At 35.1% G+C, this 18,833-nt stretch overlaps 3 protein-coding genes across 4 annotated transcripts; all 3 read left to right on the top strand.

The window, feature by feature from the left end:
• Nucleotides 1–1,370: 1,370 nt before the first annotated feature.
• Nucleotides 1,371–6,759, top strand: LOC132268886 (uncharacterized). 2 transcript variants are annotated; one of them, XM_059769784.1, is made up of 9 exons: nucleotides 1,371–1,707; nucleotides 2,074–2,190; nucleotides 2,990–3,051; nucleotides 3,141–3,377; nucleotides 3,448–3,615; nucleotides 3,771–3,820; nucleotides 5,675–5,807; nucleotides 6,135–6,172; nucleotides 6,331–6,759. In XM_059769784.1, exons 1-9 carry the CDS (start codon nucleotides 1,644–1,646, stop codon nucleotides 6,425–6,427), a joined length of 966 nt encoding a protein of 321 aa, XP_059625767.1. In that variant the 5' UTR covers nucleotides 1,371–1,643; the 3' UTR covers nucleotides 6,428–6,759. The 2 variants fall into 2 exon arrangements, with proteins under 2 accessions (XP_059625767.1, XP_059625768.1); XM_059769785.1 differs by having other exon boundaries at nucleotides 1,371–1,683.
• Nucleotides 6,760–8,076: 1,317 nt separating this feature from the next.
• On the top strand, nucleotides 8,077–13,699 carry LOC132268887 (RNA-binding protein BRN1). The gene is made up of 9 exons (XM_059769786.1): nucleotides 8,077–8,443; nucleotides 8,646–8,728; nucleotides 11,445–11,496; nucleotides 11,677–11,802; nucleotides 11,920–11,999; nucleotides 12,118–12,300; nucleotides 12,540–12,882; nucleotides 12,993–13,136; nucleotides 13,225–13,699. The coding sequence occupies exons 1-9, from the start codon at nucleotides 8,275–8,277 to the stop codon at nucleotides 13,350–13,352; spliced, it is 1,308 nt and encodes a 435-aa protein (XP_059625769.1). The 5' UTR covers nucleotides 8,077–8,274; the 3' UTR covers nucleotides 13,353–13,699.
• Nucleotides 13,700–17,180: 3,481 nt separating this feature from the next.
• Nucleotides 17,181–18,522, top strand: LOC132268547 (uncharacterized mitochondrial protein AtMg00810-like). Its single transcript, XM_059769379.1, has one exon. It carries the CDS (start codon nucleotides 17,560–17,562, stop codon nucleotides 18,520–18,522), a length of 963 nt encoding a protein of 320 aa, XP_059625362.1. The 5' UTR covers nucleotides 17,181–17,559.
• Nucleotides 18,523–18,833: the final 311 nt, after the last annotated feature.

The raw sequence follows: 18,833 nt of genomic DNA on the forward strand, positions 1-18,833 counted from the left end.
TCCTAAATCAGTTGAGCAGCGGAAACAGGTTTTTTGTATTACTCTTTTTTAAACTTGATTCATTCAAATATGATACGGGACTACGCATGAATAATATATATATTTTAATTAAAAACATTTTGTTAACAAAGGTATGAGATATCTACTTCTCTTTTAAATTGAAAGGTAACGAGTTTGATTCCTTGCGAGAGAATTGTAGGAATTATGAAATAAGGTTTGCTAGCAACAGTCGGCTAGGGCGACTGCTACTATCAGTCGTGTGATTTTATTGGTCAGTTTTGAACCCAATATTACAAGTTAATTATTTACTCATAGACTTTCTTGATTTTAGAAATCCAATTTGGAGATCTAAAAAGTGGTTTATTTATCTTGTAATTATATTATTTTATGAAACACACTTTGAAAAGAGTCTTTTGACTTACCTTGTGACCTGTTCTACCATGTTCCTTTGAATAACTTGTATGTCAAACAAATTCATATATGTATGTTAAATAAATTTTTTCTCAAATAAATATTTCATGAGAAAATATATTCATTCTTTTTCACAATTTTGGTTGTCATTATAAAAATTAATTAATAAGTTAATGTGTATATGGATAAAAGTAAAATAATAAGTTAATGTTGAATTTTGAAAGGTGAGGGTTGAAATTTTTCTTAGACAAAATGATTGTGGAGGTTTTTTTTTTTTTTTTTTTTTTTTTTTTTTTTCAACAATAAAATTAAAATTAAACTGTTGGAGGGAGTAGATTGCTGTTTCCTAAATTAGAGGGACAACAAAGCAAAAATCCACCAACATACTCTTTTCTTCACCTTAGAAAAAAAATAAAATAAAATAAAAAAAATGTAAGAAAAGACAACCCAGTAGAACCGGTCACAAGATAACTCAAATGATTCTTTTCAAAGTGTGTTACATAAAATAATATAATTAAAATATAAATAAATCACTTTCTAAATTCCCAAAATTAGGTTTCTAGAACCAAGAAAGTCGATGAGTAAAAGTGAGCTTAAAAAAAAAAACCTCTTGTGAAATTGTTTGACATGATAAGAAAGGGGAAAGGGAAAAAAATCTTATGGAAAAAAGAAAGAAAAAATCATTTTCAATTTACATTATTTAGAATGCTAATTTTTATATTTCAAGAAATTAATATAATTTTTATTAGAAATAAATAGGTCTATAATATATGATGTCAATACTATATAAAACATAAAAGAAGCTGGTCACATCATGAACGAAAAAACTTTTAAAAAAAAGAAAAGAAAAGAAAGAAACCTAAAATGGGCCAATGACACGAATAAGAAAAAGTCTGAACAGGAAAAGTCTAAACTAGTTGTCAAAAACTTGAAAAGTATCAAGAGAGATTTATTAATAGTTTTGCTCTCTTGAAGAGGATGTAATTAGGGAAATAGACTATAGTTTTTACCAAAATTAGTCAAACTTGGGATTTCATAAATTATAATTAGGGAAATAGATCTTCCAAGTCCAAACTGAATTGGGGAAAATGGAAATTTTCTACTTAAGTAGCCTAGCCATGGCCAATGGGTCCTACAGTCGCCAGCTTCTGTTTACTCCGTTTAGAGGGAGGAGAAAGAGCTTACTTAATCAAACAAACATCTTTCTGTTATGCAACTGACGACTGCAAAAAATGAATGGCAAATCATCTTCCAGGGAGCATTCGCCTTCAGGTTTTCTCCATCTTTCGCCTTCAGGTTGAATTTTAGTTCCTTCCTTCAAAATAAACAGATCTGTTCTTTATCTGATAAATTGGTCGCATTTTTGAAATCGTTTAGCTTTATGTAAATTGTTCCTTTCTTGAAAATAAAGAAATTATTTATTTGCTTCAGTTCAGGATACACCATCTCTAGACGCCTGCCAATGTATATAATTTTTCTCGGGAAAATGTCTTTCATGGAAATATTTTCTGCCAAAAACAGAGCCTTGATTTCATGTTTTATTTTCTCGTCTCTTTTCTATTATTAACATTATATGTTTGTCTTAGATTAACACATCTTGTTTTCCCTTCTTTGGTTCTGATGTGCGAATTTTTTTCTATATGCGTAAATTGAATAATTCAGGATCTGTGAAAGTCATTGAGAATCAGAATTACACAGTTTCTCCATCCAAGGTGGTTTATCACTTTGGTACCAGTGGAATTTCTGTTGCAGCCGCTACTGCCATCACTCATCCACTAGGTTATTCTCTTTCCTCTGGTTTCATATTTGAGAACCCCTTTTTCTTGAGCTTCTTTCTTTAATTCTTGCTTCATATCAATGGCTAACTGTAAATGCAATATGCCCCTTTTGGGCCCTTCTTAAGTCATACATCACATGCGGTAGGTAGAAATTGAATCCATATTATGTAACAGTGTCTTTAGCCCCCAACATGACAAAAAAGAATGCCACTGAACCAATCTGAAAGCTTAGATGAGTAGATCCTTATATAAAAGCCTAAAGCAAGCAAACTAAGGCACTAATTGATTGTGCTGCCACTGAAAGCTTGTGAAGCCACCTGTGTAAGCCTTGTGGGGCAAGTGATGTTGTCACTTAAAAATCTGAATTGTCCTGAAAACAATTAAAAGCTCTCCCAACCTCTTTTAGGATAGTTGCTTTTAGCAAGATCAGTGCTCAAAGACTTGACCAAAGACTCAGATGACTTGGCCAAAACAGATTGGTCTTTGGGGTCTCTGTGATGAGATCAAGTCATGGTACTGTTTTTGTGATGAGTGTTTTAGTCGAATTTTGAAAGCTGATAAAGTTGATGGTTTGAAAATTTAAAATAAAAAATGGAATGGAATTCAAAGCAATAAAAAAGAGATATGGCTTCATAACATGTTTTAGATATCAGTTGAATGAAACTGGCCTACAATTAAGCCTTTTTTACCTTCCCAAAAGGAAGACTGAGGAACGAAATTAAGAATGAAAATAAATTATGTAGTAAAATTTTTATATTGCGTTGACGTAGAGTATTTAATTATTTCCCGTTTATTTGTAGATGTCCTCAAAGTTCGGCTGCAAATGCAACTTGTTGGCCAGAGAGGTCCCTTAACTGGAATGGTATGAAATTAATCAGTTTCATTATTAATGGTAATCTGCTTTGCTTGATTAACTTACATCTAGGTTTTATCATACATGGATGTGTACAGGGTCGACTGTTTGTTCAACTTGTAAAAAATGAGGGGCCTAGGTCCTTGTATCTTGGATTCACGCCTGCATTGATGAGGTCAGTTCTTTATGGAGGCCTTCGTTTAGGCTTGTACGAGCCATCAAAGTATGCCTGTGAATTGGCTTTTGAGTCCACCAATGTCTTGGTTAAGATTGCATCTGGAGCATTCTCTGGCGCCATTTCAACTGCTTTGACCAACCCAGTGGAAGTTTTAAAGGTATTACAATATAGAGACTTTTTCAAACTTGTTAGACCTTGTCTTTCATTTTTGCTTTTTGTTTCTTAAGGTACGAATACAGATGAATCCAAACATAAGAAGAGGAGCAGTCGGAGAAATCTGCAAAATTGCTTCAGAAGAGGGAATAATGGCTCTTTGGAAGGGGGTTGGCCCTGCTATGGCCAGAGCTGCTGCTTTGACTGCATCGCAGCTGGCAACATATGATGAATTCAAGCGGGTCAAGTTCTAAGCATGCTAATTTTCACTTTGAATGTCTCGAAGTAATTTCCAAAGTTTCTGAATAGTTTAACATTATTTTGTAGTATAAAATGGGTCAAGTTCTTTACTTCGTATCTGTTATATTAATTTTCATTTCATTCTGCACTATTGCAGGGTTTGGTAAAGTGGACGCCTCTTGAAGAAGGTTTTTATCTTCATCTCATGTATGCATGGCTCATAACTGTCCTTTTCTTTTGTTTTTTTACCCAGTTTTAGTGAGCTTATTGATATTTGAAACCCATGTCATTCGACTCATTCCTCCACTATTATTGGTGTTTGAAACCCATGCCATTCTCAACTCAACCAAAGACTTCATTCCAACTATTTGGGTTGGGATATGAATCTTGTTTTATTATAATACTTTATCTAAGGCCATTAATTTTATTAATTATACACTATTATAGTTTTTCACACTATCTCATTCTCATGTTAACTTGGATCTTTTCATTCCCTAACATTATTCTCATTTTGGACCACATCAACTCTTCCTCATGAATGCTTTTTTGTTATTTGTTTACACATGGCAATACCATTTTATCAGTTTATGTCTTTTTTTTTTTCCTTCCTTTAATGGCTTTACTTCCATCATATCCTGAATGTACACATTTATAATTGTAGCATTTCTATTTTTGCCACACGTCTATTTCAGTATTTGCATTATGGAGCAATCACCAGCTTTTAATCCCACAACATTCAATCCCATAAAAAATATAGTTGATCTAACAGTTCTATAATAAAATTTCTTTTTATTTTTAGAGGTCAATCACACAATATGCCAAAAGCACTCACCTACTTAATCCATCTTGTTATTATTCTATGAACAACATCATCTTCCTTTTCAATATTTTCTCTATAACTTTACCTTATTATCATAACAGTTCTTTAGCTTTGGATGTTTGTTTATTTTCATATATAGGTTGTAGAATAGTCTTAAACACTTTCAAGTCTCAATAGTCCTAAAATATTCTCATTTCATCATCCTCAATGCACTTTTTACCTCACCTATCCCAATCATGCAATATATATATATATATATATGCTAATTTTCTTATTTACAATGTTCGATGACAACAACCACCAAAGCCTTTTTCTCAAATACTTGGGGGCCATGGCCTCAATTAAACCATATGTTATCCTATATTTTCTTCCTTACTAAAGCTGGTATTCCTCTTCCCCTAGTATTACTCCAATGTGGTTTCTTAGTTAGAATTTTTTATTTATTTAATTTATTTTTTATACTGTAAGCATACTATATGATTTTCATTAAACAACCTGTCCATATATTTTTTTTATCGCTAATTCCACTATCTTCGTCAAGACCCTTACATCTCTAGTCTTGATACATCTAATATTATTAAAATTTTGGGTCTTTCTCTCTTAACTTGCCAAGTTTATACATATTTCTCTCTATCGTTCGTTATGCTCTAGTTATAACGTTTTTACTACTTCTCTAACTTCTTCTTTCTTTCATTATTTTTTTTTTAATTTTTTTACTACTCTCTCTCCCCTTACTCATGACATTAACTTTCAAACCTTCATTCTTTACTCTTTTAGTATTTTATTCTTAAGTGATAATACTTTCTTCCCTTTAAATTCCTTCAACTAAGTCTTAGGTTTCTAATCTATTTTCTCTTTCTTAGTTGTGTTCAATATATGCATCTAAAATTGTCAACCAATGCCCATATTAATTATCTCTTGAAACTGCATGCTAGTTATTCTACTATTCCAGCTAGAGGAAAATCAATCTAAAAACTTGAGTTTAATTCACCATCACTGGGGGGAAAACATTGATTCAACAGGTTTATTATGTTAACATAACCACCTAAACCAAGTAGGTATATCGTGTTGACGCGAGATACTGGAAAAACATCACTAGCATAATATTTATGGTCTATGAAATGGGATTTGAATCACCAGTTTGACATGCACGTGTTGGTGTCTTAATTTATTTTTTTCTATAACAATGCCAAGATTCTTCCTTCCATCTGATATCTAACTGGAGTTTGCACCTACTGAAGCTCAAGTACAGTAGCAGGCACAGTGAGCACCCTCATTACTGCACCAATGGACATGATTAAAACCCGTCTCATGTTGCAACGAGAATCTAAAACAGCTGGAACTTATAAAAATGGGTTTCATTGCGCATACCAGGTGACGTTATTTTTCTCTAGTTCCTTGTTTCGACTTATTGTTTGCTTTTACTTTCTTGTTTATAACATATTCTTCGCTTTTGTCTACTTTTTTTTTTTTTGTTAAACTAGGTTATTCTACTTGTTTATTATTTAACCATCATTGTTTACGTCATTGCTACTTTGGTTACCATCATCGGTAGGATATGATTTTATCCCCCTTAATTGGAATTGATTTTAAGGACAGACCTATATGTTGCACCTGATGAACTCTATGAATTCGTATTAATTAGTATTACTGTTTTCAATAAAGGTTCACAGCCTGAATTAAATTTGTGTATGAATTCAGGTTATGCTTTCAGAAGGTCCCAGGGGACTTTACAAAGGGTGAGAGTTTGTCTCTTCTTCTTAACTAGATAGTCCTTCCGTTTGTTTTCAAGTAGAGTAAAAAAAAAAAAAAAAATAGTTTGATTGACTCAAATTGTTGAGGATTCTGTATTTTTTGTTTGTGAAGATTTCAGGATGTTAACTTATAAAATTTTCAGGGGCCTTGCAATCTTTGCAAGACTAGGTCCACAGACTATGATTACCTTTATACTCTGTGAGAAGCTACGGGAGCTTGCTGGATTGAAGGCAATTTAGTCCTGGAATTCTCTGTTCGCAGTTACACACAATTATTTTTGCCAAACAGCTGCCAATCTCGCTGGCAAGGCTGTTTGGAATAACTGATATGAGTTTTTTTTGTCTACTGTTTCGGAAAATGGAGTGGAATTAATTTGTTTAGGTTGTACGGAGTAGTTGGAATGGGTTAAACTTAACACCCGTCCTTTAATGGGTCCATTTATTGTTTTGCAATAATGTATTTTTTTCTAGTAAAAATTTTCTCATGTTGTCGTCATAATTGTGTGACCACATCAAAGAATTGAATGATATATATTACTTTGTTTTTAAGTAAAGACTGCGCAAGTTCCCATTTTTGTCTGCATTGATGTTACTATATATGTATGTTGTATGCCATTGTTCAAGAAATTGCTATTGTTGACTTGTTTCTGTTGAATTGGAAGCTACTAAGAAACGATCTTGAGATTGAAACCCGAATGACTTTGGAGTCTCTTTTTGATTTGTACTTTTACTGATTGAAGGTTTAGGAAGTTACTTGGACGTGTGTGTGTTCTTTTGAGTATGAGAGACGAGATGACTAAATTAAACAATTTTTTTTTTTTTTTATTTTATATATTTAATATTTTTTTAATGTTGAAATATATATAATTTTTTAACAATCATCCAAATATATATATAATATGGACTCATGCATTGACTATGTATGTATATGTATATATCTGAGAGGAAAGCATATACGAGAGCTAGTGCTTATTGGCGGACACTTGTCTGTTTTGTACCGGAAAGAAAGAGCTAGATCTCAGGACAGTAGTGGAGAAGTGGCGGTTTGTCTGTTTTGACCATCCTCATTGTGACTGTCGGTGAATTGGTTGTTACATCCGTACTTATCTTTTTCGAGTTAGAGATTGGGATTCAGTGTTTCGCTCGTTTTTTGATAGTTGATTGTTCAATCATCAATGTGATTTGGATTTTGGAATTCACAAATTGAAATTTGAAGGAACAGCTTCATTTCATTGGAGGAGCTTTGGCGGGACAGTCTGTCATGCCTATCAGGTTGCCCTCGCTTTCCACGCTTAACTACCATATTACCCTTTCAGAATGAAATTCACAATCCAAAGAAGTTTCGTATTGTTGGAAGAAAAGTCGTCTCAAAAACAAAAAACAACAGGGGTCACTTTGCTTGCCATTTTACTGATTTTTTCAAAGAAAAAAATTTTAAATAATCAACTAAACAAAATTAAAATAATTTTTTTCCCTTTTTTTGATTTGATTTTAGTCTATTTGTGAAAAAAAAAAAAAAAATGTGCCATAACCTCTTCTCTTTTTTCAATAAGTTAAAAAAAATAATAAAGAAACTCTCTTGACATTTTTTTTTTTTTGAAAGGTTAAGCAATGTATTGATAAAAGAAAACTGTACATGGGGGCCTTTATAGTGGAAGAGGATGATTCTTCGTAATTTCCCTTGCATGTCAAAGAGCATTCCATGTAATTCCTTTTGCCGTGTCTGAGTGTCTCAACGTCTCATGAAAACTCCCGAAATGTCCAAACGGTTACTTTTAAATTATTTGTAAATAATTAAAAAAAAAAAAAACAAACTATCAATAAGTAATAAAAATACAACTACAAGGCTATTTATAAATAATTTCAATTATATAAATCAACTTCGCCATCCAACTTCATCCTCCCAAAACGGGTCTCTTTCAACGACCGAAGACTCAAACGTGGAGAACAAGAGAGAGAAATTTTGGGGAGAGAAAGTAGAGAGAGAAAACTTGGAGAGAGAAAATTTTGTTAGAGAATGTAGAGAGAGAAACAAGAGAGATCAGAACGGAGTTTTGCTGGCGAAGACTCTCCAACAGTCGGCATTAATGGTGGAAGAGCAAGGATCGCGAGAACACAGCGAAGATAGCGTGAAGCTGTTCGTAGGTCAAGTGCCAAAACACATGACTGAAGAACAACTTCTCGCAATGTTCAAAGAGTTCGCTCTCGTCGATGAAGTCAACATTATCAAAGACAAGACTACCCGCGCTTCACGAGGTCTTACTCACCCATACTCTTCAAATATTTCTTTCTCGTTATCAATTGTCTTTCACATTTTCAACTATTTGGTTTTTTGGATCTCAATGTGCGATTCTGAGTGGTTTATTGAATTTTCTTTAACGGTTTGTATGGTTTGAAGTAATTGAATGTATGAAACCCTAATTAGTTTCTGTTATCATTTTTTTTGCCTTCTTTTCAGGGTGTTGTTTTCTCATATGTCCGTCAAGGCAAGAAGCAGACAAGACAGTGAATGAATGTCATAATAAGAGGACTCTTCCTGGGGTAAATAGTGTTTTTTTTTTGGGTGTGTGTTCTTAATTAGGATCTGAATTGATAAAAAGAAGAATGAACGCGCTGAATATTATTGAGTTGGACTGTTATCGGTCCACCGGAATGGCTATGTAAACGTCAGTTGTAACACTCAAATTTATTAACTATTTCTTGGTTGGGTATCCCGCATCTATAGAGAAGATGAGGGGAAACAATAATTAGAAACATTTACACTTTATTTTTGGAACTTGGAAGTGATATATACTAGTTAAAGCGTACTCCATCTGTCTCAAACTAGTTGTCAACTTTTCTTTAATTTTCTTTTTTTTCCTTTTTTAGATATTCCCTTTAAAAAAATCCATGCACAATGGTAGTCAGTTTCTTAAATTACCATCTATAATTGATTATGAACTTTATAAGTAGTGAGAGTAATTTTAGCCAAAACATTGTAGCACAATGGCAATTGCTAAGATGACATCTAAAATTGATGGGTTGAGATTAGGGATTTTGGTTCTTATGGGGATGAGGGGAAATAATTGCAGACATGTACACTTTATTTTTGGAACTTGGAAGTGATATATACCAGTTAAAGTATACCCCCTTTATCCCAAATTTGTGCTCCATCTTATTATTTTTCAGATGTCCCCTTTAACAATTTCAATGCACAATGTCGGTTTCTTAAATCACCATCTGTAATTCATTATGAACTTTATAAGTTGTTTCAATGAAGGATTAATTTTAAAATCTTGAATATGTCATCTTGCTCAGATTACAAATTGGAATTTTTAAGTTACAAGAACTTATAAAGTTCATTAGAGGGATAACATGCTTTGGTTGGGCTAGCAACAAAACTACGACACAGACACATGTGTGCCCCATTGATTGGGCTAGACATGTCACATGTGCGTGTGGCTCAGTTTTACAGAAATTTTAATTTTTCCAAACTGAAATCTAGAGAATTTAGTGGTAGCTACATAGACCATTTGGTTTACTTCTTAAAGCCACTTAATTTTTTGAACCAATGGATTGACAGAGATAAAGTCTGAAGAATCAGTTTCAACTTTCAACTGTTGAGTCAGCTGATTTAAAGTCTAGACTCGTAAATCTCATTCTTTTGACCATTAAATTCTTACTTACTATTAGACGCCGTCTCAATTTGAATGGGCCATTAAAGACCAGGCGACGCCCTCATGTGTGTGTGTCTATATATATATGAGGCCTTTCATTCTGTCAAAAGCCATCAGAACAAGCTTCCATTCTCAAACCTTATTCTTATTTCCTCTGATGCTAGTTATAGCCACTACTAGTCCAGTAATTAATTAAGGACTACAAATAATTATTTTTCATGACTTGGACAATAATTATTTTTCTTCCTTTATTTTTACTAAAAGTTCTTGGTTATATATGAAGTTAAAAAATTTCATCTTAGTAGTGTTCAAGTAATTAATAAAGGAATACATCTACTATTTCACGTCAGACAAACCAAATCCTTTCCACTTATTAGTGGGTTGAAAGGTGGTGGGAAGGGGCTTTACAATTCTCAACCCCCCTCCTTTCTTGTGTGTGCTTGCACTTTAAAGGGCATCCTTCCTCCATATGGAAGGTCATAATTGTAAAATCAAGCAACATCTTTTATTTTCTTTGTTCCTTCTTGTTCCACCAAATTGATAGGATGGAAGGATAACTTCCTATCTCTAGAAATACATTTTCCATCTTTTTGTCCTGCCCTTCTGGTTCCCAAACTGTGTAGTAAAGGGAGCATAGGATTTTGCATAAGCTGCCAAGTTTGTTCTGGAAATATGTAAAAATGTTAGTAATGAAGTAATATATCAATTGGCATCTGCAAATTGGAAGGTAATGGAGGAAAGATTAGCAAGTAATTGATAAGAGTTTGATGACACACGTAATAAGTAGTTTGTATTGGCATTTATGTGTTAATTGTGAACATAGAATCAAATTTCAGATTATGACAATCACTTGTGGATTATTTAAGCAAAGGGTGATAATGGTGATTCAATGAGAAATTGACCAAAGCCATGCCAAATAGATAAGCTATTTTACCCAAAACAATTATTATTGGATTAGATTATGATCTAAAAAATCCCCTTGGTGCTCATTAAAAAGAAAAATAGAAAATAAAATAAATAATACTTAGCATGCTGATGTAAACAAAATGATTCAGAAAAAGACCCCAAGTGAATGATGTTGGTCAACCACGGATCACCAAAACACGTAGTGACAGGTCCAAATCACATTGTTGTGTATGAAGATTGACAACCTAAATCACATGCAATGCAATGCTCTCTAAATTGTGTTTGGTTGTTGGGGAAGCTGAACAATTGATTGGTTAGTATCATGTTGACTATTTCAGTTTTATGAATTCTTTGGTGACTAAACATCTTACCATGTCAAAGTAGTATAAATCCAGGTCTGCCCTGAGTTTGCCTCCCTTGGGATCCAGGCATTCGCCTGGTAAGCTATCAGTCTGGCTTTAGCGTAGGCCAGATAGTTGCTTGTAATTCTTCAATTGATCTAAATCTCATAATTTGGTACAGGTATATAAATTTAAAGAAATATAAATATAGTCATAGTATTTAGAGATACTTAAGAACATATTTTGTTTGGAAAAAAAGTTAAACTTTATATACATCTTCTATGCTTCTGTTTCAGTGTGATGCATTTTTCTCTTTCTGATTTAAAGGAATCCTGTTCTCTCTGTCCAATTCAGGCATCTAGTCCGTTGCAAGTGAAGTATGCAGATGGCGAAGTGGAAAGGCTAGGTGTAATATGATTTTCATTGTTTTATTGTATATTCTGTTGTTAGAATGGTTCCCATAAATCTTGGTGGTGCAAGTTCTTGTTCTCCATTTAATGCTGAATTACCCGCTCTATGCCATCTTATGTTGTAGCTTCATTCAATTTGATAATTAACTTTTGATTGTTATTTATGCTGTTCACAGAGCACAAAGTTTTTGTTGGTATGCTTCCAAAGAATGTTTCCGATGCTGAAGTATCTGCGCTATTTTCTCAATATGGAACTATAACAGACTTGCAAATTCTTAGAGGATCTCAGCAAACAAGCAAAGGTGCATTTTAGTCCTGACTTATTTTGTGGTTTCATTTCAACCAAACTGCTGAAAATTTGAGCATGACTTAATCCTGAGAACTTTGTTGGTTGTTCTAAGTATTTTAAATAATGGTAGGCTGTGCTTTTTTGAAGTATGAGACAAAAGAACAAGCTCTTGCAGCTATTGAAGCCCTTAGTGGGAAGCATAAAATGGAGGTATGCTTTAATCTTTCTCTTGGTGAACAATTCATCTTCAACACGTTTTCTGTTGGTGGATAATTTTCTGACTTGAAGGAACACTTTTTCTGTATTTTATTATCTTTTTCTATATTAGGGTTCAAGTATTCCTTTAGTTGTCAAATGGGCAGATACAGAAAAAGAAAGGCAAGCTCGGAAGGCTCAGAAAGCTCAATCTCAGGCTTCTAATGGGCCAAATGTTGACTATACACAACATCCATCTTTAGTTGGAGCCTTGCCAATGGGTTATATTCCCCCATATAATGGATACGGTTATCAGGTTTTTTTCCCTCATTTATTAATTTAAAGTTGCTTTATTTCCTGCAATGGATATTGTGTTGGAGGCACAGTGATGTTCCTGTGTCTGAAGGTACTCCAACAACATTTTATCTTGTCCTCATCTATAAAAATTTCACCCATGTTGATTGTTTGCTTTTGTAGCCCTGCATCTTGTTTTGCTACTGTTATTCAGTATTGACAGTCCAGTTTGATTGATGTACAGTTTTTTTTTTTTTGCAGACTTCTGGAACTTATGGACTCATGCAGTATCGCCTGCCGCAATTGCAGAATCAACCTGCTTTCCGTAATATAATTCCACAGGTAAACCAAGGAAATCTGTTGCATGGAGTTGCACCTGATCTTGTTCCTGGTATGGCCCCAAGAAACTATGCTACACCGCCTATGACTTATGCTGGCTCTGCTTATCCAGTGACTGGGCTTCAGTATTCTATGGCATACCCTGGGGGTATGTTGAGTAACAGGCCTTTGAGTGGTTCCCCTGTTTCTGTTCAACCTGCAAGTATAAACAGTCACTCTGCAGCATCTTCAAGTGACGGTGGGAGTCCTGGGGGTCAAATTGAAGGTTGCTGAAGTTTGTATTGAGTTTTTAATTTATATTTCTTATTCATGTTATCTTTCACATAAGGTCTTTGTCGTGGTTACCTTATTTGTTAACAATTGCTTTGAACTAAGGTCCATCTGGTGCGAATTTATTTATATACCACATTCCTCAAGACTTTGGTGATCAAGAGCTTGCAAGCGCCTTTCATGAATTTGGTAGGGTCTTGAGTGCCAAGGTCTTCATTGACAAAGCAACTGGTGTTAGCAAATGCTTTGGTATAGACATCTCTTCTTCTTTTTCTCTTTCTAAAATCTGAAGTAAATATTGTCAAAATGTTTCCCTCTAATCAGCTTTTGTTGGCAGGATTTGTCAGTTTTGACTCACCAGCCGCTGCTCAATCTGCAATTAATATGATGAATGGCCACCAGTTAGGGGGTAAGAAGTTGAAAGTTCAACTTAAAAGAGAGAACAAACAAATCAAACCTTACTGATTTGAAGTTAAGCAATAACACGAAGCAGAATTCTCTGCTACATATGGTCACATGCAGCCCTGGATTTGTGGGAGTCACTGCAGCATCAGCTATTGTTGGGTGGATAAATCATAAAACAATTAATAATTGTATGTGCCACTCCATCCTACTGGTAGCATCATGGGATTGAAGTCCCTGAAACTTGTAATTCTTGGTTAAGTATGTGACAATGTAATTTATAATTTGTGTAACATAGAACTTCATTTGGACGTTGATTATTAATTTATTGATTTTTCCCTCGAGAACATCTGTTAATGGTATATTTCTTTAAACAACTTTATGATAAACCAATGTTTTTTGCTCTTAAATTTACTTTTCTAGTTTCTGCTGTTTAATAACCAACAATGGTTTTACTATTTTTTTCCTTTCCTTGTCATGTAAATGTGTTCTCAGAAGTACAATTATTGTTTGGTGAATATACTTTGCAAGTGTCAAGTGTGTTCTCTCCTTTGCATCTTTGGGCTCACAGTCTCTGTACCTTATGTCTTCCTTTTCTATAACTTGATGTGTGAGTCATTGTTTCACTTGTACATTTACTTACCTGTGAAGTTATTATTTGAGTGGCCACTGCAAGCATTCTTCCCATTGAAGCAATGTCCTAGGCAGATTGTTTTGAAACTCAAAGTCACATGAACCATGAAGTCCTTGCTCACCATGTTGTTTCTGTTGAAGATTTGTTGCCTTGTTCAGTGAATCTCAGGTATTTTGTTTCTGAAGTCAATATCATTCTGGTCTTCTTTCCTATAATTTTTTTTTTTTTAAATTCGTCTCCTAGTTTTGTTGCTCAACCACACCCATTCTGTATGGATGGTCATGCATGAATCTTTGCACCTTGTTTTCTTTTTCCTCCCTTTGTTGAAGCCTTGTTATTTCTCTTTTTCTAGGTTAGGCACCTTTATTGCATCTACCCCTTTGTGGAGACTTCCTTAATTTGATAGGGTAAAAAAAACAATTGTTAATCTTAATGTGATAGATAAAGAAAGAGGCTCATTTTAAGTACTTAATTTCATGCTAATCTTTCTTTTTCATTTACATTTTCCAGTTGTCTGAGATACATCATCTGGGTACTTTATTTGCGCATTTGTATTTCACTTACCAACTGATGCTTCGCCTTTGGCACTATCATCACTACAGTGAGAGCAAACAAACCATTCGTCTTTCTTACATGGAATAACAAATGGACAAGGTACGTTATCTTCAGCCCATTCAAGTTTGACTTGATCATACTTTCTAAACACTATTGCCTACGGACACACACGATTTGCCAGCTCCTAATATTTAGATATTGTATCAGGTTAAATATTTGTGTTTGTATTGCTATGCACACAGGCATTTACATATCATTGTTTAATTTAGTGCATTCTGGGATTCATCACTTGAACACTGTTGTACAGTATTGTATGAGTTGTCACCTACCCCTCGTTACCATATAGAGAATTACCATGTAATAGGATTTACTTGTTCTCCACTCACTTACTCCCGTAGCTTCTCCTATATAAACACCATTGTATTATTGTATTACTCACTCAATAACATATAAGTTTTCATATATTCTGTTTCTCTCTCTCTTTCAACATGGTATCAGAGCGGAATTCGATCCCTCTTTAAATTTTTTATTTTTTTTTCAAACTCCGATCTACGAATCAACTCGTCTCGGATCTTTGCAACTCGTTTTGGACTTTCAACAATTTCGTACTTAGTTTGAAGTTGGACACTTGGGTTAAAATCTCCATGTACCAACATGAGCAATCTCTCTCGGATCCCTCCTCAGTTTTCTCCTCGATAATTTCTCTCGGGTTCATCTCAGTTAGATCTTGGTTCTCTTATCTCGGCTCCCTCTTGCTATTATATCTCATTTGTTCGACAACTCTTGTGATGGATGCTAATGATTACCATCTTCTTGGGTCAATCACCAGCACAAAACTGGTAAAGCGTGAGCATGCAAATCAGCACTCCTCCACCGCTACTATCGTTACTTCAGGTAACACATGTCTCCATGCTTCATCTTCTACACCTTGGATCATTGATTCAGGGGCATCCGATCACATGACCGGTAACCCGTCTCTTCTTTATGATATTTCTCATGTTTTCTAACCATCGGTTGTTACTATAGCGAATGGTGCCAAATCACCTGTTCATGGAATTGGTACCTTCCGCACTTTGGGTTTCACTTTTTCATCAGTTTTATATATTCCTCAATTTTCATTCAATTTATTGTTAGTTCACAAAATCATATCAGATTTAAATTGCTCAGTTACTTTTTCTCCTTCCCGTTGTGTCTTTCAAGATCTCAAAATAAAGAAGACGATTGGTGGGGGGTTTGAGAAGGATGGTCTTTACTACTTCCAGCCAACTACTATTCCGACAGCCCTACATTCCACCTCTTCTTCAGCTTATTAGTGGCATTGCCGCCTTAGACATCCCTCTTTCAATAGTCTTTGAGCCTTAGTCCCTTCTTTAGGTGATTTTTCTAAGTTTAATTGTACTACTTGCAAACTTAGTAAACATCGTCAGGCTACTTTTAAGTCTCGTTTTGATAAAAGTTTAAAACCTTTTGAGTTAGTACATTCGGATGTTTGGGGACCAGCTCGTACTACTGGTTTATTTGGTGCTCGTTATTTTGTGTTATTTACTGATGATTATTCACGTTTAACTTGGGTTTATATTCTTAAAGATAGATCTCAAGTATTCTCTGTTTTTCGATCCTTTTATGCTGAAATTCAAAATCAGTTTGATGCAAAATTACTTGTTCTTAGAACAGACAATGCCCTTGAATATAAACTTAATGTTTTTCCAAAGTTTCTTGAGTCGAGGGGCATTATCTATCAAACATCTTGTGTTGATACCCCTCAACAAAATGGAGTTGCTGAAAGGAAGAATGGCCCACTCCTAGCTATTACTCGTGCCTTAACAATTCAAATGCATGTTCCAAAACATTTTTGGGTAGATGCAGTTTTGGTTGCTGCTTATCTTTTAAACCGCATGCCTTCTAGGGTCCTTCAAGGAAAATCACCCTTCCAAATGATGTTTTCTGACAAAATTCCTTCTTCCATTCCTTCAAAGGTGTTTGGGTGTGTCTGTTTTGTTCATAATCTAAGCCCGAGACGAGACAAACTTGATCCTTGTGCTCACAAATGTATTTTCTTAGGTTATTCTCGCACTCAAAAGGGATATAAATGTTACAATCCAACTCTTCGTAAACATTTTGTGTGTGCAGATGATACTTTCTTTGAGGATGTTCCTTATTATTCTCAAGACGGTAGTCGCCTGGGGGACTCTATTCTTCAAGAATTTGTTCTTCCAACTCCAATTTTTGATTCTGACATCCCACCAGCTCTTCATGTTTATACTCGTCGCCAGGAAAGAGTAGCTAATCATGTTCCAACGACTGAAGTAGTAAACCCAGCCTTGTTACTTCCACTAGTCGCTTCAACGCTTGGAGATTCTTCCATCTCTCCGGACTCTGATCTTAATCAACCTATTGATGTTCGGAAAGGTAAACGGTCTTGTACTAATCACCCTATCTCCAATTTTGTATCGTATAATAAATTGTCCTCCTCCTTTTGAAGCTTTTTCTTTGTCATTATCCTCTATTACTCTTCCTAAGTCCTACAGGGAGGCACTTTCTCATCCAGGGTGGAGGAAAGCTATGGAAGAAGAAATAAACGCTTTAAAATTGAATCATACTTGGGACCTTATTCCTAAGCCTGCTGATGCTCAGGTTGTTGGTTGTCGTTGGGTTTTTACTGTTTAACAGAAGCCTGATGGTACTATTAACCGTCTCAAAGCTCTACTTGTTGCTAAAGGATACACTCAGACTCATGGCCTTGATTATACTGAGACGTTTTCTCCTGTGGCCAAATTGAATTATGTTTGTGTGATAATCTCTCTTGCAGCTAATCTAGACTGGCCACTTCATCAACTTGATGTTAAAAATGCCTTTTTGCATGGTAACCTTACTGAGACAGTCTATATAACTTAACCACCTGGGTTTGAGCCTAAGAGGGAGTGTGTGTGCCATCTCAAAAAGTCTATCTATGGCCTCAGACAGTCCCCTCGTGCATGGTTTGATAAGTTCAGTAAAGTAGTGGTAGCTCATGGTATAACTAGAAGCCAGGCTGATCACTCTCTCTTTCTTAAGAAAACGAAACGTGGTATTGTGATTCTTATGGTGTATGTAGATGATATCGTTATCGCCGGCAGTGATAAAGATGGGATACAAGTTTTAATCCATCACTTGAGTTCTAGCTTCCTTACTAAGGATTTGGGCAAACTTTGGTATTTTCTAGGAATTGAGGTGGCTCGGTCGAAGCAAGGCATTAGTCTTTCTCAATGGAAGTATACTCTTGATCTCTTACAGGATACTGGATATCTTGGTTCAAAACCTGTAGCTACACCCATGGAGACTAATGTAAAACTTAAGGTAGATGATGGTGACACACTCAATGATCCAGAGATGTATCGAAGACTTGTAGGTAAACTTATTTACCTCACAATCACTCGTCCAGACATCTCCTATGCAGTTAGTGTTGTAAGCCAATTCATGACCAGTCCTCAGGTACCTCACATGGAGGCAGTTGTAAGCCTCTTGAAGTATCTCAAGGGTGCTCCGGAACGTGGTCTGTTTTATCGATCTTCTGGACATCTTCAGATTGAGGGATACGCAGATGCAAATTGGGCCGGTTCTCCTTCTGATCGACGGTCCACCACGGGTTACTGCACCTTCATAGGAGAAAATCTAGTAACTTGGAGGAGTAAGAAACAGTCAGTTGTGGCTCGTTCCGGTGCTGAAGCAGAGTATCGTGCCATGGCACACACTGCTTGTGAACTTACTTGGTTGAAAACTCTTTTACAAGAACTTGGGATTTCAGTTCAGTGCCCAATTCCTCTCCATTGTGACAATCAGGCAGCTATTCATATTGCTAGCAATCTAGTCTGTCATGAGAGGACTAAACACATTGAAGTAGATTGCCATTTTATTCAACCTAAAGTTGACTCGAATGAGATTGTTACACCTTTTGTTCCTTCTGGTAGGCAACTGGCAAACATCTTCACTAAGGCGCTTCCCAAGAACTCTATTGATTCCATATGTAGCAAGCTGGGAGTTATTGACATTTACTCTCCAGCTTGAGGGGGAGTGTTGTACAATATTGTATGAGTTGTCACGCTGTACAGTATTGTATGAGTTGTCACACGTGTACAGTTAGTATTGTATGAGTTGTCACCTATCCCTCGTTACCATATAGAAAATTACCATGCATAGGGTTTACTTGTTCTCTACTCACCTACTCCCGTAGCTTCTCCTATATAAACACCATTGTATTATTGTATTCCTCAATAACATATAAGTTTTCATATATTCTGTTTCTCTCTCTTTCAACAAAGACAAAGTACATTTGTTTTTTCTGCACATATTTCGGTCAATGAAGATGAAATTTTGGC

This window comes from Cornus florida, unplaced genomic scaffold (assembly GCF_030987335.1).
Source record: "Cornus florida cultivar Cherokee Brave unplaced genomic scaffold, ASM3098733v1 CherokeeBrave_3.0.0_Hap2_Chr08, whole genome shotgun sequence".
NCBI classification, from domain to species: domain Eukaryota; kingdom Viridiplantae; phylum Streptophyta; class Magnoliopsida; order Cornales; family Cornaceae; genus Cornus; species Cornus florida.